The sequence below is a fragment of the Oncorhynchus gorbuscha genome, linkage group LG18, assembly GCF_021184085.1.
Source record: "Oncorhynchus gorbuscha isolate QuinsamMale2020 ecotype Even-year linkage group LG18, OgorEven_v1.0, whole genome shotgun sequence".
Classification (NCBI taxonomy): Eukaryota; Metazoa; Chordata; class Actinopteri; order Salmoniformes; family Salmonidae; genus Oncorhynchus; species Oncorhynchus gorbuscha.
The window spans coordinates 28,367,154-28,389,215 of NC_060190.1; the positions used below are offsets into that span (position 1 = coordinate 28,367,154).

The 22,062-nt window shown below is 46.5% G+C and overlaps 1 protein-coding gene across 3 annotated transcripts in view; it reads left to right on the forward strand.

Moving 5' to 3' along the window:
* LOC124002620 (TOX high mobility group box family member 2-like) overlaps positions 1-22,062 on the forward strand; it is a 147,504-nt gene that overhangs the window by 68,774 nt on the left and 56,668 nt on the right. For all 3 annotated transcript variants that reach the window (XM_046310175.1, XM_046310174.1, XM_046310176.1), the window contains one exon: positions 5,428-5,487. In XM_046310175.1, the coding sequence (XP_046166131.1) occupies positions 5,428-5,487 (60 nt within the window). The remainder of the gene's footprint in view (positions 1-5,427; positions 5,488-22,062) is intronic.

A 22,062-nucleotide genomic window follows, 5' to 3' on the forward strand; every position in this document is an offset into this window, starting at 1 on the left:
GGAACACACACAGTCAACTGATCCATATCTGCTTCATTGAAAACAGACCATCCCCTCAGACCTTCAGTGCTATCTGCCAGCCTCTGAATGCTCTAATGACCAGCGTCCTGACACAGGTATTTTGACTGGTGCCTGTTCCTATTTGCACTTTGACTGACAGGCGATTAGTCACGTGCCCTGTGGAAAACCATGGAGTCACATTTGAGCCTCACGAAAGAGAGTCTGTCTAAAATGAAAACATACGTGGCTGCCGCAGCTACATGTATGCACTGTATGAATGTGTAGTATTGTCTACATCACATGGTTGGCAGCCATCTTGTTGAGCCTTTTTGTATTGGCTGCCGTGCTGTCCATGTATGCCATTTTGATGTACTACTATAGATTGGTATGCTCATTTGTGGCTGGGAGCTGTGTGATAGGTTACGTGCAACTGTTGTTCCATAACCTCAGTGCTCGTGTGCACTTCAAACTGACAGTGGCTTGGGTTTACACAAACAGCTGCCTATTTATAGCTACTCTCTCTATGTGCTTTTTAGCTCGGCAAACTGGAGTGCTTGGTGTCAAATGTGTAGCAGTTGTTTGAACAAGCTCTCCTCACCATTACTGCTCTGGGTTTTAACCAAGCTTTCTGTTGTTTCTCACTCACTCAATCTCTGTCTCTCCCCCCCTAGAAACTATTAGCTTTAAAATAAAATACAATAACCTTCATCATATTGCGTTACTTTACACTTATAACACTTTACTTAAAGTATAGTTAACCAAATTACAAGATTAAATATTGGTTTCCAGTTTATGGACAAGGTATGACAGCAAGCCATGCTTTGGGTTAATTTCCTTAGCACTGTTTCCACATTCTAACATTTTAGCATTTGTGGCACAAATCACATTCAAGTCATAGGACTGATACAGTTGCAGTCGGAAGTTTACATACACTTAGGTTGGAGTCATTCAAACTAGTTTTTCAACCACTCCACAAAATTCTTGTTAACAAACTATAGTTTTGGCAAGTCGGTTAGGACATCTACTTTGTGCATAACACAAGTAATTCTTCCAACAACTGTTTACAGACAGATTATTTCACTTATAATTCACTGTATCACAATTTCAGTTGTTTACATAAAGTAAGTTGACTGTGCCTTTAAACAGCATGGAAAATTCCAGAAAATGATGTCATGGCTTGAGAAGAATTGACATAATTTGAGTCAATTGGAGGTGTACCTGTGGATGTATTTCAAGGCCTACCTTCAAACTCAGTGCCTCTTTGCTTGACATCATGGGAAAATCAAAAGAAATCAGCCAAAAATTGTAGACCTCCACAAGTCTGTTTCATCCTTGGGAGCAATTTCCAAATGCCTTAAGGTACCACGTTCATCTGTACAAACAGTAGTATGCAACTTTAAACACCATGGGACCACACAGCCGTCAAACTGCTCAGGAAGGAGACGCGGTCTGTCTCCTAGAGATGAACGTACTTTGGTGCGGAAAGTGCAAATCAATCCCAGAACAACAGCAGACCTTGTGAAGATGCTGGAGGAAACAAGTACAAAGTATCGATATCAACGGTAAAATAAGGCCTATATCGACATAACCTGAAAGGCCGCTCAGCAAGGAAGAAGCCACTGCTCCAAAATCGGCATAAAAAAGCCAGACTCCGGTTTGCAAATGCACATGGGGACAAGGATCGCACTTTTTGGAGAAAAGTCCTCTGGTCTGATTAAACACAAATAGAACTGTTTGGCCATAATGACGACCGTTATGTTTGGAGGAAAAAGGGGGAGGCTTGCAAGCCGAAGAACACCATCCCAACCGTGAAGAACGGGGGTGGCAGCTTCATGTTGTGGGGGTGCTTTGCTGCAGGAAGGACTGGTGCACTTCACAAAATAGATGGCATCATGAGGCGGGATAATAATGTGGATATATTGAAGCAACATCTCAAGACATCAGTCAGGAAGTTAAAGCTTGGTCGCAAATGGTTCTTCCAAATGGACAATGACCCCAAGCATACTTCTAAAGTTGTGGCAAAATGGCTTAAGGACAACAAAGTCAAGGTATTTGAGTGGCGATCACAAAGCCCTGACCTCAATCCTATAGAAAATGTGTGGGCAGAACTGAAAAGCGTGGCGAGCAAGGAGACCTACAAACCTGACTCAGTTACACCAGCTCTGTCAGGAGGAATGGGCCCAAATTTACCCAACTTATTGTGGGAAGCTTGTGGAAGGCTACCCAAAACATTTAACCCAAGTTAAACAATGTAAAGGCAATGCTACCAAATACTAATTGAGTGTATGTAAACTTCTGACCCACTGGGGATGTGATGAAAGAAATAAAAGCTGAAATAAATCATTATCTCTACTATTAATCTGACATTTCACATACTTCAAATAAAGTGGTGATCCTAACTGACCTTAGACAGGGAATTTTTACTTGGATTAAATGTCAGGAATTGTGAAAAACTGAGTTTACTGTATTTGGCTAAGGTGTATGTAAACTTCCTGTGTATATAGATAAAAAGTAACGAAAAAACATCCAGGTATAATTCATTGTGATGCGGCTATAATGCATTGTTAGACATGTGATGACATAATTTTTACACATTTTGTTACGTTACATTTTGTTACGTTAAAAATTCAACTTATTTTACATTTTTATAACGAATAAAAAACTGATATCACATTTTCCAGTGATTACAGCCTCGAGTCTTCTTGCATATGACGCTACAAGCGTGACACACCTGTATTTGGAGAGTTTCTCCCATTCTTCTCTGCAGATCCTCTCAGGCTCTGTCAGGTTGGATGGAGAGTGTCGCTGCACAGCTATTTTCAGGTCTCGCCAGAGTCCATGCTCTGGCTGGGCCACTCAAGGACACTCAGAGACTTGTCCCGAAGCCACTCCTGCGTTGTTTTGGCTGTGTGCTTCGGGTCATTGTCCTGTTGGAAGGTGAACCTTCACCCCATTCTGAGGTCCTGAGCGCTCTGGAGAAGATTTTCATCAAGGGTCTCTCTGTTCTTTGCTCCATTCATCTTTCCCTCGATCCTGACTGGTTTCATCAGACCAGAGAATTTTGTTTCTCATGGTCTGAGAGTCTTTAGGTGCCTTTTGCAAACTCCAAGCGAGCTGTCATGTGCCTTTTACTGAGGTGTGGCTTCCGTCTGCCCACTCTACCATAAAGGCTTGATTGGTGGAGTGCTGAGAGATGGTTGTCCTTCTGGAAGGTTCTCCCATCTCCCAGGTTCTCTCATCTCTACAGAGGAGCTCTGTCAGAGTGCCCATTGGGTTCTTGGTCACCTCCTTGACCAAGGCCCTTCTCCCCTGATTGCTCAGTTTGGCCGGCTAGCCAGCTCTAGGGAGAGTGTTGGTGGTTCCAAACTTCTTACATTTAAGAATGATGGAGGCCACTGTGTTCTTGGGGACCTTCAATTCTGCAGACAAACCTTTCCCCAGATCTGTGCCGAGACAATACTGTCTTTGAGCTCTACTGACAATTCCTTCGGCCTCATGGCTTAGTTTTTTGCTCTGAAATGCACTGTCAACATTAGGACCTTATATAGACAGGTGTGTGCCTTTCCAAATCATGTCCAATAAATTGAATTTACCACAGGTGGGCTCCAATCAAGTTGTAGAAACATCTCAATGATGGTCAATAGAAACAGGATACAACTGAGCTCAATTTCGAGTCTCATAGCAAAGGGTCTGTATACTAATGTAAATAAGGTTCAGGTTATTATTTTTTTGTAAATTAGCAAACATAAAAAAAGAAGTGCTTTGTCATTATGGGGTATTGTGTGTAGATTGATGAGGGGGGAAAAAGGATTTAATCCATTTTAGAATAAGGCTGTAACGTAACAAAATGTGGAAAAAGGGATGGGGTCTGAATACTTTCCGAATGCACTGTACATAAATATCACAAACAATCTCCAGTTGCTCTGAGAGGACCCATGTCATGTGTGAAAACACCAATAACCACTCATTGCTACCCTTGCTCTCCATTCATTTCCTGATTGAGAACTCAGAAGCACTCATGGCCTTTTCTCCCTTCTTACCGATGTAATTGATGAAATGGATTTAATTTGACTTGCAGTGTGTAACCATCATCCAATGATTGTGGCCCACAGACTAATGGTTCCCTCAAGGAGAACTCATTATGCTGAAAGCATCGAGTCTATCTAAAGGATGAATATGAGAGTGATGCGAAGTAGGGAGTTGGTTATTGCCGTCATCTAGCCTCGTACGGTAGCAATGGTGGGTTTGACAGCACGTCAAATGGAACGACATTGGAATACATGTACTGTAAAGCCCATTGCACATATTTCCCACCCCTACTGTCAGTATATCGGTTTATATTACTAAAGAATGGTTTGTTACATCTCTCCACTTTGGAATCAGTTCTACAGGCTCAAAGGCTTAACTTTGGCTAATATCCTTATGGACTGGCCTGTGGTTTTTCAGTCTCTACATTATACAGTATCTTCCATTGTTTAGCCTATATCTCTTCGCAGTTTGAAAACAGTGTAGATCTACGCTACAGCACCAGAATGTAATGACCTTACTGTACAGCAGCTCCACAGGCCCTTTTGGCTGACTTCCCCTCGTGTGTTTTGCTTTCTCATAAAAGCCAAGTGCCAACTAGTGGCAGACAGAACAGAGAGGCCTCTGTGAAGTGTGAAGCATTCCAAGCCGCGACCTCTGGCTGTGACCCGAGTGTTAATCACCGCTACAGCGAGAACGGCCACCATTGGCCTCCACTAACCCCCCTTGCCCCTCTCACGCCCTCCCCCACCCACCACACTAATCAACCGCCATCCCCCTTTGCTCAGGGGCAAGCTGTTGTTCGCCCACCCGGCCCTGGCCCGATGGAGGCTTCTCTCTGGCGGTCTTTTTTTTTCTCTCTCTGTCGGAGTGTGAAAGTGCTAAAGGGCCGTTGTGCCCTCTTGGCCTCCGTAGGGCCCTGACTGCCGTTTTGTGTTTGTGTTGTGTTTGTGCTGGTGTGATTAGCTCTCCGGCGTCCTCATCAACACCTCGCGTGACACACAAGGCAGCCCAAGTCACAGCCGAGTCTGACACACACACGGACTGAGGCTCGCACACACACATACACTTTATCACACACATACACACACAGACGCAAGCACGCGCCCGCGCACACACACATACACACGCACACACTGGGGTTGCTGCAGGCAAGCGGAGCAGTGTGAGTTTCACTAGTCTGACTGGTGTAATTATATGGGGCTCTAATGAACTGTAATTACTGACATCCATGAGAGCCATTGAGCCAGTGTGGTTTAAAGGTGACTACTATGGAGTCATTTGACTCGTTCAAAATGGTTTCTGTGCCCTGACTGATTTTCTATGCGCTGACTGACTGATTTTCTTTCTATGAACTGACTGATTTCTATCCCACTCTGTTTCTCTGTTTTTCCCTTACAGTTTGATGGTGACAACATGTACATGAATGAAAATAACCAGGAGTTCCTCTCCCCAAATCAGGTGAGTTGGCATTTTTCTTTTTGTTGATGAAACACCTGCTTCCTCTTTTTTTTATATGTCTGGACTAGAAAATGACCAGACATGCCTCGGCTTTGATAAGGTCTCACGGTGGACTGAAACTAAAGCTACTATTCTACGTTCCGGGTTATTCAAATCACAGCCTCAAAGTACAGGGCATTTGCTGGTTTTTCTGATCCATACCTGGTAGTTCATTAATCCATTGTCAGTAAATGGACAGAGATTCCACTCACATTGGGTAATAATTAGACTTGAGATCATCACGCTTGTAAGTCGCTCTGGATAAGAGCGTCTGCTAAATGACTTAAATGTAAATGTAAATGTAAATATTCTCACATTGTCTCCCATGAACATAAATGCATTGATTCACGCCAAAGTCTTGAGTTGCACGCGCTTATCTCAACTCTGAATTGGCCCGAAAGTGTTCAAGGTCTGAATCAGTTCCCGATTAGAAGAAAACCAAACCAGTAGTGCTGGGGGCCTTGAGGGACTGTATTTGTGAAAGGGGGTCCTACATAAATGAATCCAATGAGATTCACGAGAACACAGGACTGAATGCATCAGCGTATGCTCTGTACTGTAGTGCATTGGACCGCAGCTGGGCTAAAACACATGGGTGTTGCGTTTGAGCTGGGAGATTCGTTGAATTTCGTTGTAAGCCTCACTGCCATACAAAGCAGGGAGAGGCACTTGTCCTTGTCAATTGCAATCACTTGAGCGGGCCGAGAATATCTCTATCAGATCACGCTGCACTGTTGTTCTAACTTATAGAGATGGTCATACCCTAGAAACACAACATATAGAACATATCCACACAGGGTTTCTAAACTCAGAGGCACAACATTGTGAAACGTCTGGGGACGCTTGTAAAACAGACCAAGCAGACCGGGCCGGGGTTTGGGGTCTGAGATGTCAATGAGAGAAGTTCAACTACTTAAGACATTGGCTCAAATCTAGGTTGTGCCTTTAGAAAGTTGACAACAAAGGGGGGTGGGGGGGGAAATCACATGTTATTACTCCAACCTCGTGAATGTGACAAACTGACACGTTTTCATTTTCATCCAAAACAACTTTATATCAACGGAGTGCCTTTGATTTGACGACCTGCACATACGCAGTTAGTCGCGAGACGACAGTTAGACCCGATGATGTGTTTCTGCACATGTGGTTAGCTAGCCAACGCCGCCATCACGTCACCTACAAGCGTGACCGGGGATTTCTATTGGAGAGGCAGTTTCTGCCTCTCTTCACACTGTACTTTGATCTCCATTAGAAATTCACAATCCTTCAACTTCTCTATCATCTGTCTGTGCATTTCCTTTTACTGGTATGTTCTTTTACCCTTTATTCTTTTTTACTATATAAAAATGCATTTGGGTCAATGGTTCTGGTGGGGGGGGGAAGAACCGACGCCTCCAAACTGCCTGAAACTGCCTAGATCATCTCGCTGTAATGCCCGTGTACCTTCGGCTAATCGGGCACGGTAATCTCCACTATCTGTGGTGGTGGTTTCAGTTCGATCACTGTGATGAGTCATAAAGAAATGGGGTCAGACCTTCTGTCATGTCCACTGTTCCCATGCGCATAGACCTGACCCCAGTTAGCTGAGAGCATAGCTCTTTCACTCTCACTATGTAGCTATCGCTCTCCCAGTTAGATCTCTCTCTCTCTCTCTCTCTCTCTCTCTCTCTCTCTCTCTCTCTCTCTCTCTCTCTCTCTCTCTCTCTCTCTCTCTCTCTCTCTCTCTCAGTTCAATGGACTTTATTGACATGGAAAACATATATTTACATTGCCAAAGCAAGTGAAATAGATAGTAACCTAAAGTGAAATAAACAATCAAAAAATGAACAATAAACATTACACTCGCAAAAGTTGCAAAGGAATAGAGACATTTTAAATGTCATCGTATGCCTATATACAGTGTTGTAGTGATGTGCAAATAGTTCAAGGGAAAATAAATAAGCATAAAAATGGGTTATATTTACAATGGTGTTTGTTCTTCACTGGTTGCCCTTTTCTTGTGGCAACAGGTCACACATCTTGCTGCTCTGATGACACACTGTGGTATGGGAGTTTATCAAAATTGGATTTGTTTTCAAATTATTTGTGAGTCTGTGTAATCTGAGGGAAATATGTGTCTCTAAAATGGTCATACATTTGGTAGGAGGTTAGGAGGTGCAGCTCGGTTTCCACCTCATTTTCTGGGCAGTGAGAACCAGGTCTGCCTACGGCAGCCTCTCTCAATAGCAAGGCTATCCTCACTGAGTCTGTACATAGTAAAAGCTTTCCTTTTGGTTCAGTCACAGTGGTCAGGTCTTCTGCCACGGTGTACTCTCTGTTTAAGGCCAAATAGCATTCTACCATTGCTCTTTTTTTGTTAAAGTAATTCTCTTTTTGAAAGTAATTATCTTTTTGTTTGCTCATGATTTGGTTGGGTTTCATTTTGTTACAGTCCTGGGGCACTGTTTGTGAACAGCGCCCCAGGACCAGCTTGCTTAGGGGACTCTTCTCCAGGTTAATATCTCTGTAGGTGATGGCTTTGTTATGGAAGGTTTGGGAATCGCTTCCTTTTAGGTGGTTGTAAAGTTCAACAGCTCTTTTCTGGATTTTGATCATTAGCGGTATCGGCCTAATTCTAGTCTGCATGCATTGTTTGGTGTTTTACGTTGTACACAGAGGATATTTTTGCAGAATTCTGCATGCAGAATCTCCATTTTGTGTTTTTCCCATTTTGTGAATTCTTGGTTGGTGAGCGGACCCCAGCCCTTACAACCATAAAGGGAAATGGGTTCTATAAATGATTCATGTATCTTTAGCCAGATCCTAATTGGTATGTCGAATTTTATAGTCCTTTTGATGGCGCAGAAGGCCCTTCTTGCCTTGTCTCTCAGGTCGTTCACAGCTTTGTGGAAGTTACCTGTGGCGCTGATGTTTAGGCCGAGGTACGTATAGTTTTTTTGTGTGCTCTAGGACAATGATGTCTAGATAGAATTTGTATTTGTGGTCCTGGCAACTGGATTTGTTTTTGGAACACCATTTATTTTGTCTTATTGAGATTTACTGTCAGGGCCCAGGTCCGACAGAATCTATGCGGAAGATCTAGGTGCTGGGAACTGTTGTATGCCCTCCCTGGTTGGGGATCGAAGGACTAGGAACATCAGTAAACAGTAGACATTTGACTTCTCTATAGCTCTCTCTCTCTATTTCTCTATTTCACTCCAACTTCTCTTGCTATTGGCCCTTATTTATTTCTGTCTTCTCTTTTTCTCTTGCTCTCCCTCACTTCCTATCTCATTTGGTCTTTCCCCAGTTAGCTTTCTCTCTCCTTGCGCTCTGCCTCCATCTCTCCCTAGTTATCTCTTTCCCACTCTTCGACTTGTCCTTTCTCTCTATATCCTTCCCCTGTATCACCTTTTACCTATCTCTCCCTAGTTAGCTCTCTCTGTCTCCGTCTATCTCTCCCTAGTTAGCTCTCTCTGTCTCCGTCTATCTCTCCCTAGTTAGCTCTCTCTGTCTCCGTCTATCTCTCCCTAGTTAGCTCTCTCTGTCTCCGTCTATCTCTCCCTAGTTAGCTCTCTCTGTCTCCGTCTATCTCTCCCCAGTTAGCTCTCTCTGTCTCCATCTATCTCTCCCTAGTTAGCTCTCTCTGTCTCCGTCTATCTCTCCCTAGTTAGCTCTCTCTGTCTCCGTCTATCTCTCCCCAGTTAGCTCTCTCTGTCTCCGTCTATCTCTCCCCAGTTAGCTCTCTCTGTCTCCGTCTATCTCTCCCTAGTTAGCTCGCTCTGTCTCCATCTATCTCTCCCCAGTTAGCTCTCTCTGTCTCCGTCTATCTCTCCCCAGTTAGCTCTCTCTGTCTCCGTCTATCTCTCCCTAGTTAGCTCTCTCTGTCTCCATCTATCTCTCCCCAGTTAGCTCTCTCTGTCTCCGTCTATCTCTCCCCAGTTAGCTCTCTCTGTCTCCGTCTATCTCTCCCTAGTTAGCTCGCTCTGTCTCCATCTATCTCTCCCCAGTTAGCTCTCTCTGTCTCCGTCTATCTCTCCCCAGTTAGCTCTCTCTGTCTCCGTCTATCTCTCCCTAGTTAGCTCTCTCTGTCTCCATCTATCTCTCCCCAGTTAGCTCTCTCTGTCTCCATCTATCTCTCCCCAGTTAGCTCTCTCTGTCTCCGTCTATCTCTCCCCAGTTAGCTCTCTCTGTCTCCATCTATCTCTCCCTAGATGTTTTCCCTCCCTCTTCTCCTCTCTCTCGCCACCTGCCTCTTTCTTTCCCCTCTCTCTCTCTTCTCTCGTTTTCTCGGTCTCTCTCTGGCGACAGTCGAAACAGGGCTGATTAAAAGACAAGGTCAGGCCTCTGGCCCGGCCTCAACTAGCCCTTTGTCTGCCCAGGGTCACTCGCGATCGTCGTGGCAACAGTGTACAATAGAGTAACCAGCAGAGAGTGTCCCTTTACTCCGCTCTCTCCTAGCACCGGATCGATATGGCACCAAGCAGGGAACATGAGCTGCATCCCAAATGGCACGCCATTCCCTATATAGTGCACAACTTTTGACCCATAGAGTTCTGGTTAAAACGTAGTGCACTACATAGGGAATAGGGTGTCATTTGGGATGCAGCCCTGACATGAAAACCCTCCCCAGCTATTCCTCTAGACTGGACTAAATGCCTGTGAGTTTGACTTTTCTATTGTAGCTTGCTCCTGGAAGGCCCAGGGAGTGCTCTCTCTCTCTCTCGCTCTCTCTCTCTCTCTCTCTCTCTCTCTCTCTCTCCCTCTCTCCCTCTGTCCCTCTCTCCCTCAGTAGACTCGAGTTGAAAACTCTTGCGCTGAACTGAACTGAGGTAGAAGAATATGAAGATATTTTGTATGTATTAATTCTGTGTTAAAGGTCCACTGTTCTATTTCCAGCCATTTATGATAGTCAATTGAATTCTTGATATATATTATATAGCCACTGATTCTTGAAAACATCACTTACAAATGCCTCATGGGCTTAGTAAAACTGTCTAACCCCTTGAGTGGGCGTTTCTTTCTTTCTTTAAGGACACTGTCATCCTCCATATGACCTTAACTACAGTAAATTCCATTTTTATGCATTTCCACCATGATTTAAATATTTGTTTAGCATAATAGACATTTGGGGAAATCGGTGGGAGAGAGAGGGAGAGAGTAGCAGGAATTAATTACCTTAATGGAGGGACTGTTTGGACATGCAGCCGAAGTAGCTAGCGGAGATTATAATCTCGCAATTAGTGTAACAAGGTTTTATTGATTGGCCCTGTTGTAGCGCCACGGCTGCCAAGTGGTCCGCTGGTTCTACATGCAGAGCGAGTGTACCGTCGCCAGTCATTCCGCTCTAACACGACGGCACGACCGCGTACCTCGGCTTGGCTTCGCCTGCCTGTATGCGGTGCTGTGTCTGGGCATTAGCAGCATCAAATAAAAAAACCTTATGGATTATGATTTGGATGGGCCCGTTTGAAAGGCCTGATGATGAAGTGAAGTGCATTTTCTCTGACTCTCTGTAGTAAATTACAATTACAGTACCCCCCCCCCCCCCCCCCGAAAGGCAGCCTCTGGCAACGTTTCATTTCAAGTTGGGGCTGCCTGTTTTCTTTTTTTTTACAAGTTGAACATAGTTTCACTTTTTTTTGGCGCATTCCATGTTTTGTGTTGTTCGGCTTTAGCAATAGTATAGGTTTCAGAATCGTGTTTTTCATAAAGGAAAAAATACATTCACAGTGATTGTAATTGAAAACCATCCGCTTTGGTATTGGAGACACACCCATGCCTTACAGCCTTCAACAGCTATCCACTCGTTTTTATTTATCTCTGCACATGTATCTAATGACACATTGCAGAGACTTTGTGCTCACTCTGATTATGATGTCACATTCCTGGCACCGTATTCACATTATAGTGCACTACATTTGACCACAGCACATAAGTCTCTGGTCTAAATTAGTGCACTATATAGGGAATAGGCTGCCATTTGGGATACAACCCTAGAATTATAGGAGCTCAAGTTCATTTTCCTCATTTTTCTAAATGAGATCTGTAATTCGCTAGTTGGACGCAACCCAATCTTCTGTCTGCGCGCCTGATTGGTCAAAATCGGTCTTGTGTGACTGACAGGAAATGCTCTGATTGGGGGAGACGGTATCATTGGATCGTTGTCGCTGATTAAAGCCGGTGCCGCCACAGTTTTGTAAACTCCCGCCATTTGGGGATCCTCGTCTGTGCCCACCGCCCCGGCCCTGCTGCTAGGAATTACCAGGCCGTCGCATTAGTTTGATTTACAGCTTCCTCTCGCTGTTTAGATTGGGTCTGGGACTGAGAGTGGCAGACTGAAAACCCTGCCCTCCCCCATCCTCTTCTCCTCCTCTACCCCCTCTACCTCTCTCTCTCCACTCCCATCTCCTACCCTCCTCTCCCCTCCTCTCCTCTCCCCTACTGCGCTCAACCACCCCCTCCACCACCACCACTACCCCTCCACCTCTCTCTCTCGCTCCCTCCATCTTTTGTGAAAATGAAAACAAAGAGCAGGCTGCCAAAATATTTCTGTGGCCGTTCGCTGACGAAGCAGGGGTGGGAGACAAAGCTAAAAAGATGTGCAGGCATATTTGTTGCTGCAACAAAAAGCTCCCCCTCTCTCTCTTTCTCTCTCTCCCTCATCGTGGCCTTTTTTTGTTGTTGAGTGATTTGGAAAATGTCTCCCTTTTTCACCCATTAAAAGCCTTCTGTTTGAAATAGTTTACTGACACAGGACTGCAAATAAATGCACAGCTGTATATTTGTGTAAGGGCCCTTTGCTGTGCCGAGATGTCAATTTTCCATGTTGCCGTTAGGTGATCAAATTAATCTAATGGCAGCCTTAATGTGTTTTTGTAGGACTTTCAGAAAACCAGACTTAGTCCCAAATGGCACCCTGTTCCCAAGTGCACTACTTTTGACCAGGACCCATAGGGAATAGGGAGGGAATAGGGTGCCATTTTGGATGCAACCCAGTTGTTGACAAGGAGCCAGTCATTCAGGATTGCATCAGATAATATTTTCCACCCTATGCGATGATAGATTTCTATTTACTGTTTGGGGTCATAGAATGTTCTTAATTATGTTCATAGTTTTGATTAATAACTACTAGTTTCACTTTTACCCTGACAGCATCACATTAGATTCACAGCTAGTGTCATATTAGCTCAAAGCAGGTAAATACATCCAAACCTTGAACGGAGTTATGAAGGGGTCTGTTATGGCCGTGGAGTCTTCATCCCAAATGGCACCCTATTCCCTATGGGCCTTGGTCAATAGATAGTGCACTATTTAGGGAATAGGGTGCCAATTGAGACGCGGCCATAGAGTGTGTGTACAATCATGGCTGAGGAATAAGTGGCTCATTCACGGTGGAGAGCTGTCCCCTCCCTCTGCATCTTGGAAAAAACAATGGCACCATGGATCGAAACCCCAGACGTTTGCACCCGTTTTCAGCAGATGTGCCCATCACCAATGCACAGCCACATTGACTATTGACTCCAGGCCTGTAAGACGGGGAGACACTTAAGAACCCAGTGATACCATGGTGGAAATGCTCGCTATTGTTGTGACCTGCATGCATATGTGCAAGTACTGTACACGCACACACACACACACACACACACACACACACACACACACACACACACACACACACACACACACACACACACACACACACACACACACACACACACACACACACACACACACACACACACACACACAAGCGATTGTCCACATGCAAAGTCATGTTTGCATGCGCATTTGCACACACATGCGCACACACACACACACACACACACACACACACACACACACACACACACACACACACACACACACACACACACACACACACACACACACACACACACACACACACACACACACACACACACACACACACACACACTCCTAACAATCACCAGTGTAATACACATTTGTGTGTCCACACGACTGTCCTGTCAGCGTCCTCATTGTCAGTTTCCACAATTGCCTATAAATGACTAAAGATCCACCAACTGTCTTTTCTGTGTGTTTTTTATTCGCCAGACATAAAAAAAAACACGACAACAGCACAATTAGGCTTTGTCAGTCAGAATCAGAAACAGTGGCGTCATTGTTTTCGCACCGCAGCAGCGTTGACCTTCAATGTGAAAACAGTGTTGAAAAAATAGTGAAATTATAAAATAGAAATCCATATAAAAGAGCTGATGTCATTGGATTTGTTTATCGTGATGCACGGTGCACGGAACTCGTCGCCTGCGTCCCAATTAGCATCCTATTCACTACATAGTGCACTACTTTTGTCCATGGCCCAAAGGGCTCTGGTCAAATGTAATGCGCTGTATCAGGGATAGGGTGGCATTTGGGACACTTCCATCGACTATACAGCAGCAGTAGCCCTGTTAAGCCTATCAGAAGAGACAGGGCAACCAATGAATAAAGTAAAAAAGATTCCTCCTCTGGAGGGAGATGGCTGCTCTCTATAAGAAGCGACAAGGGGGATACTGCAGAAATAATATGTGTGCCAAATTTGACTTTATAATGCTGAATGCCTCCTGTCAGGCAATAAGTTTGATTAAGGTCCTCATTTGAAATGTTGAAATCATATCTCCTCCCTCCCTCCCTCCCTCCCTCCCCCTCCCTCCCTCCCTCCCTCCCTCCCTCCCTCCCTCCCTCCCTCCCTCCCTCCCTCCCTCCCCTCCCTCCCTCCCTCCCTCCCTCCCTGCCTTTCTTTGACCCCTTCCCCCACGCCTGTCACCCACGTCAGTATCAGAACGTGTGTCACAATCTCTCTCTAATTGACTCTTCAAAACCTGAGCTTTGTTTCTGTATCTGATCATTTGTTTTCGTAGCATTTTGATGATTTGCATTAGCGAGGATCGTGTTTGAGCTTACACAGTTCACACTGCGAAGCATCTGCACACAATCACTATCGGAGGGGTGAGCGAATTAACTGAACTCTCTGTCCACTGCATCCAGTCTGAGCTAAGAATACAATAGCGAACGCTTATTAAATCTAGAATCTATTTCTGCTAGCTAGGCTAACATCTGCGCCCATCATTCTCCAATTCAAATTCATCCAACTTTATTTGTTCTTTATTTGTCTATCTTCATTAATCCCATTCCATTGTCTGCACAGTGTCTCCTCTCTGCCCAGTCTTCTCTGCGTTTCGTCTGGGAACGTTTGAACAACGTTTTGTTCCACTCCAGTGTACAGCAATAATGACCTGTTAGTGATGGGATAGCCCCAACCTCTCCGAGCATCCTCTTCCAGTCAAATCAAAGTGTCATTATAGAAGAAGGGAGAGAGAAGTAGAGAGAGACAACCAGAGAGAAGGAGAAAGAGACCACGGAGAGAGTTCTTTGTGTTGTTTATTATTGAATAAACCTCACTCCATGTAACCCCAGCATGTTGTGCAATAGCTCAGCCCCCCCCTAACTCCGCTGTTGTTGTGCCACTTCAAATTAGTCACTCCCGGGGCAGCCTTCTCTCTTTGCCAAATGCATTAGTACGCCATTCCGAACTCATACCGCCTAGGGTTAAATGCAAATTATATCATTTCTGTCAGCCAATCAAATCAGAGTGACCCCACGACCCAGGAGATGAGTCCTGTGCGTAATGAAATATGACATGGCACAAAAGGCCCGATTCTAATCGCAACCGACATATGATCAGATGGCTATGACCTCATGACCTTGGACGAGGAGTGAGAAGTGAGAAGCTGGGAGACAGAGGGAGGAGGGGGAGATGTGAGAGGGAAAGAGGGGAGAGAAGAGGAAGGGAAGAGACATAAAATAAATAAACGATTGCAATTAGCACGGTTGTTTGGTAATCAACTCATTTCTCTAGGATGAAATGGACCGTATCTTTGCTTAAGAAAAAGGGACATTTTGTCATTTTCTATCAGTCATTGCCTTTCATTCTTTAGGGCTTGTTAGCATTGCGGGGCATTGTCATATCTGAAATAGCCATAGCCAGCATTGTAGCTACTAGATATTTTTTGTGGCTATTATTTCCTAGATGAGCCCATGACACTGTGTTGGGGCTGGAGCGATGCCTCACTTTCCTCCTCAGACAGAAACTTAGATCCACGGTTTCAGATTCCGCAAATGTCCAAATAGTAACAGAGTGACGGGTAAATAATGCAGCTAGTCTGTTTGGAGAGGGAGAGAGAGATGGAGAGGGAGAGGGAGAGGGAGAGGGAGAGAGATGGAGAGGGAGAGAGAGAGATGGAGAGGGAGAGAGGGATGGAGAGAGAGGGATGGAGGGAGAGAGAGAGATGGAGAGGGAGAGAGAGAGATGGAGAGGGAGAGAGGGATGGAGAGAGAGGGATGGAGAGAGAGAGATGGAGAGGGAGAGAGAGAGATGGAGAGGGAGAGAGGGATGGAGAGAGAGAGAGAGGGAGAGATGGAGAGGGAGAGAGAGATGGAGAGGGAGAGAGGGATGGAGAGAGAGGGATGGAGAGAGAGATGGAGAGGGAGAGAGAGAGATGGAGAGGGAGAGAGAGAGATGGAGAGGGAGAGAGGGATGGAGAGAGAGAGATGGAGAGGGAGAGAGAGAAATGGAGAGGGAGAGAGAGTAAGAGGGATGGAGAGGGAGAGAGATCGATGTGATGGAGAGGGAGAGAGAGATGGAGAGGGAGAGAGAGGGATGTGATGGAGAGAGAGAGATGGAGAGGGAGAGAGATCGATGTGATGGAGAGGGAGAGATGGACAGGGAGAGAGAGGGATGGAGAGGGAGAGAGATCGATGTGATGGAGAGGGAGAGATGGAGAGAGAGGGATGGAGAGAGAGAGAGAGAGAGAGAGGGATGGAGAGGGAGAGAGAGAGAGGGATGAGAGGGAGAGAGGGAGAGAGAGAGAGAGGGATGGGATGGAGAGGGAGAGAGAGAGGGATGAGAGAGAGAGATGGAGAGGGAGAGAGAGAGATGGAGAGGGAGAGAGAGAGATGGAGAGGGAGAGAGAGGGAGAGAGAGAGATGGAGAGGGAGAGAGAGAGATGGGGATGGGAGAGAGAGAGAAACAGAAAGAGAAACAGAGAGAGAGATCGATGGGATGGAGAGAGAGAGAGAGAGAGAGAGAGAGAGAGAGAGAGAGAGAGAGAGAGAGAGAGAGAGAGAGAGAGAGAGAGAGAGAGAGAGAGAGAGAGAGAGAGAGAGTAACCTGGGCCGGGCTCACTCTGTTATTCTGAGGAGGCTCTTTGTGGTGTGTTGATATCCTTGACATGATATTGTAGCAAAAGAACACAGCTGATGGCTTTAATTAAAGCCTGTATTATGGCTGGGAGAGAGGAACAGATAAACAGAGAGAGAGAAGCAAACATAGGGGAGAGGGTTGTCCACGGTTTGAGCTGTCTAAACAGGACACACATGGACTTCTTAGCTCACGGTGATGCTGTTGAGTTTCCAAAATGCAAAGCATGACATCACCCAGTCGTGGAGAAGGACGGTTCCATATCGTCATACAGTATATTGTCTTGTACATTATTTTCTCGTAATTTTTCCCAATATCTGCACATGGAACAGACCACCCTCTAAAGTCAACAGGGGTAACCCGCTCTACTCTTGTCCATGGCATCATTTGCGAGGCGTAAGCTTTCTATGAGGGGAATGTCAGCATGAACGAAAACGGATGAGGCACCCAAACTCTTCCCCAAGATAACCCTCCCTTCCCTCCTCCTTTCTTTTCTTGAAAAACAGGCCGTATGGAAGCGAGAGATAACTATGACTTTGTTTTCTGCACTCTGGGTGGTGTGGAAAGGGGAAAAGGGTGGGTGTGGGGTGTAAGCATAAATCACAATTTGACAAACCTCTTCCAATAGGCAGATAAGTGCACATTAGTGGTGAGGCAGATCTATCATCATCATCACCCCACCCCAACGCCCCAAACCCCCTGTGCTGTCGGTCAGGCCCTCAGCTGAATCGCTGAGTTGGGAAGTCGAAAGTCTCCTCTCAAACTGTGTCGTGAGTGGAGGCGCTGCCACTGACTCCATTTTGAAACAAAACTATATGTATAGTAAGCCGCATCCCCACTTACTGTTGCAGTTTTTCACAATAAACTTGAATCAAAACAAATTGTCAAAAGTAAAATGACTACAACATATAACATATCAACAATCAACTCATCACTCATAATCTTCATTTGTGTCCATGATAATACATTTATTGTGTATGATACAGACTTGATGTGGGGCTCAGTTGGTTAGAGCATGGCACTGTTATGCAGGTGAAGGAGGACCCAAACGCGACTTAACAGAAACAGAGTTTATTAATGCTCAAAACCGAATAACTGAAATCCTCTAGATAGTAGAGGGGAAAACAACTGGAGAAGCGGCCACAGACTGCAGGTCGCTTCGGGTAGGCGCAGGCCGTAGTCAACTGAGACACCTGCTCACACGCAGCGTCTGAAGAAGGCACAAAACACGACAGGACAGGGTGATACACAATCACGGCAAAAAAACACGACAGGACAGGGCGAAACGCAATTACAGCATGGAATACAAAACAAGGAACCGACGGCACAGGAACGGAACACAAAGGAATAAATAGGGAGTCTAATCAGGGGAAAGGATCGGGAACAGGTGTGGAAAGACTAAATGATGATTAGGGGAATAGGAACAGCTGGGAGCAGGAACGGAACGACAGAGAGAAGAGAGAGCGAGAGAGTGAGAGAGGGAGGGGGAGAGAGAAGGATAGAACCAAACAAGACCAGCAGAGGGAAACGAATAGCATGGGGAGCACAGGGACAAGACATGACAATGAATGACAAACATGACAGTACCCCCCCACTCACCGAGCGCCTCCTGGCGCACTCGAGGAGGAATCCTGGCGGCAACGGAGGAAATCATCGATGAGCGAACGGTCCAGCACGTCCCGAGACGGAACCCAACTCCTCTCCTCAGGACCGTAACCCTCCCAATCCACTAGGTATTGGTGACCCCGCCCCCGAGAACGCATGTCCATAATTTTATGTACCTTGTAAATAGGTGCGCTCGACAAGGACGGGAGGGGGGGAGGGAAGACGAACGGGGGTGCGAAGAAAAGGCTTAACACAGGAGACATGGAAGACAGGATGGACGCGACGAAGATGTCGCGGAAGAAGCAGTCGCACAGCGACAGGATTGACGACCTGGGAGACACGGAACGGACCAATGAACCATGGAGTCAACTTACGAGAAGCTGTCGTAAGAGGAAGGTTGCGAGTGGAAAGCCACACTCTCTGGCCGCAACAATACCTTGGACTCTTAATCCTGCGTTTATTGGCGGCTCTCACCGTCTGTGCCCTGTAACGGCAAAGTGCAGACCTCACCCTCCTCCAGGTGCGCTCACAACGTTGGACAAACGCTTGAGCGGAGGGAACGCTGGACTCGGCAAGCTGGGATGAGAACAGAGGAGGCTGGTAACCCAGACTACTCTGAAACGGAGATAACCCGGTAGCAGACGAAGGAAGCGAATTGTGAGCGTATTCTGCCCAGGGGAGCTGTTCTGCCCAAGACGCAGGGTTCCTGAAAGAAAGGCTGCGTAGTATGCGACCAATCGTCTGATTGGCCCTCTCTGCTTGACCGTTAGACTGGGGATGAAACCCGGAAGAGAGACTGACGGACGCACCAATCAAACGACAGAACTCCCTCCAAAACAGTGACGTGAATTGCGGACCTCTGTCTGAAACGGCGTCTAACGGGAGGCCATGAATTCTGAATACATTCTCAATAATGATTTGTGCCGTCTCCTTAGCGGAAGGAAGTTTAGCGAGGGGAATGAAATGTGCCGCCTTAGAGAACCTATCGACAACCGTCAGAATCACAGTCTTCCCCGCAGACAAAGGCAGACCGGTAATGAAGTCTAAGGCAATGTGAGACCATGGTCGAGAAGGAATGGGGAGCGGTCTGAGACGACCGGCAGGAGGAGAGTTACCCGACTTAGTCTGCGCGCAGTCCGAACAGGCAGCCACGAAACGGCGCGTGTCACGCTCCTGAGTCGGCCACCAAAAGCGCTGGCGAATAGACGCAAGAGTGCCTCGAACACCGGGATGACCCGCTAACTTGGCAGAGTGAGCCCACTGAAGAACAGCCAGACGAGTGGAAACAGGGACGAAAAGGAGGTTACTAGGACAAGCGCGCGGCGACGCAGTGTGCGTGAGTGCTTGCTTAACCTGTCTTTCAATTCCCCAGACTGTTAACCCGACAACACGCCCATAAGGAAGAATCCCCTCGGGATCAGTAGAAGCCACAGAAGAACTAAACAGACGGGATAAGGCATCAGGCTTGGTGTTCTTGCTACCCGGACGGTAAGAAATCACAAACTCGAAACGAGCGAAAAACAACGCCCAACGAGCTTGACGGGCATTAAGTCGTTTGGCAGAACGGATGTACTCAAGGTTCTTATGGTCTGTCCAAACGACAAAAGCTCCCTGGGCGGAACCGGACCACTTAAAACACGTCTTGACAGAAGTAAGAGCTGTGAGAGGGGCAGCAACTTGACCGAAATTACGAATGAAACGCCGATAGAAATTAGCGAAACCTAAGAAGCGCTGCAACTCGACACGTGACCTTGGAACGGGCCAATCACTGACAGCTTGGACCTTAGCGGAATCCATCTGAATGCCTTCAGCGGAAATAACGGAACCGAGAAAAGTAACGGAGGAGACATGAAAAGAGCACTTCTCAGCCTTTACGTAGAGACAATTCTCTAAAAGGCGCTGTAGAACACGTCGAACGTGCTGAACATGAATCTCGAGTGACGGAGAAAAAATCAGGATATCGTCAAGATAGACAAAAACAAAAATGTTCAGCATGTCTCTCAGAACATCATTAACTAATGCCTGAAAAACAGCTGGCGCATTGGCGAGACCGAACGGCAGAACCCGGTACTCAAAATGCCCTAACGGAGTATTAAACGCCGTTTTCCACTCGTCCCCCTCTCTGATGCGCACGAGATGGTAAGCGTTACGAAGGTCCAACTTAGTAAAGCACCTGGCTCCCTGCAGAATCTCGAAGGCTGATGACATAAGGGGAAGCGGATAACGATTCTTAACCGTTATGTCATTCAGCCCTCGATAATCCACGCAGGGGCGCAGAGTACCGTCCTTCTTCTTAACAAAAAGAACCCCGCCCCGGCCGGAGAGGAAGAAGGCACTATGGTACCGGCGTCAAGAGACACAGACAAATAATCCTCGAGTGCCTTACGTTCGGGAGCCGACAGAGAGTATAGTCTACCTCGAGGAGGAGTGGTCCCCGGAAGGAGATCAATACTACAATCATACGACCGGTGAGGAGGAAGGGAGTTGGCTCGGGACCGACTGAAGACCGTGCGCAGATCATGATATTCCTCCGGCACTCCTGTCAAATCGCCAGGTTCCTCCTGAGAAGTAGGGACAGAAGAAATGGGAGGGATGGCAGACATTAAACACTTCACATGACAAGAAACGTTCCAGGATAGGATAGAATTACTAGACCAATTAATAGAAGGATTATGACATACAAGCCAGGGGTGACCCAAAACAACAGGTGTAAACGGTGAACGGAAAATCAAAAAGATATAGTCTCACTGTGGTTACCAGATACTGTGAGAGTTAAAGGTAGTGTCTCAAATTTGATACTGGGAAGATGACTACCATCTAAGGCAAACATGGGCGTAGGCCTGTCTAACGGTCTGAAAGGAATGTTATGTTTCCGAGCCCATGCTTCGTCCATGAAACAACCCTCAGCCCCAGAGTCAATCAAAGCACTGCATGTAGCACCCGAACCGGTCCAGCGTAGATGGACCGACATAGTAGTACAAGATCTAGATGAAGGGACCTGAGTAGTAGCGCTCACCAGTAGCCCTCCGCTTACTGATGGGCTCTGGCCTCTTACTGGACATGAAATAACAAAATGTCCAGCAACTCCGCAATAAAGGCACAGGCGGTTGGTGATCCTCTGTTCCCTCTCCTTATTCGAGATGCGAATCCCTCCCAGCTGCATGGGCTCAGTCTCAAAGCCAGAGGGAGATGGTTGCGATGCGGAGCAGGGAAACACCGTTGATGCGAGCTCTCTTCCACGAGCCCGGTGACGAAGATCTACCCGTCGTTCTATGCGGATGGCGAGAGCAATCAAGGAGTCCACATCTGAAGGAACCTCCCGGGAGAGAATCTCATCCTTAACCACTGCGTGGAGTCCCTCCAGAAAACGAGCGAGCAGCGCCGGCTCGTTCCACTCACTAGAGGCAGCAAGAGTGCGAAACTCAATGGAATAATCCGTTATGGACCGTTCACCTTGGCATAAGGAAGCCAGGGCCCTAGAAGCCTCCTCACCAAAAACTGAACGGTCAAAAACCCGAATCATCTCTTCTTTAAAGTTCTGGAATCTGTTAGAGCAATCAGCCCTTGCCTCCCAGATAGCTGTGCCCCATTCTCGAGCCCGGCCAGTAAGGAGTGAAATGACGAAAGCAACCCGAGCTCTCTCTAGAGTATGTGTGGGGTTGGAGAGAGAACACAATCTCACACTGCGTGAGAAAGGAGCGGCATTCAGTGGGCTGCCCGGAGTAGCA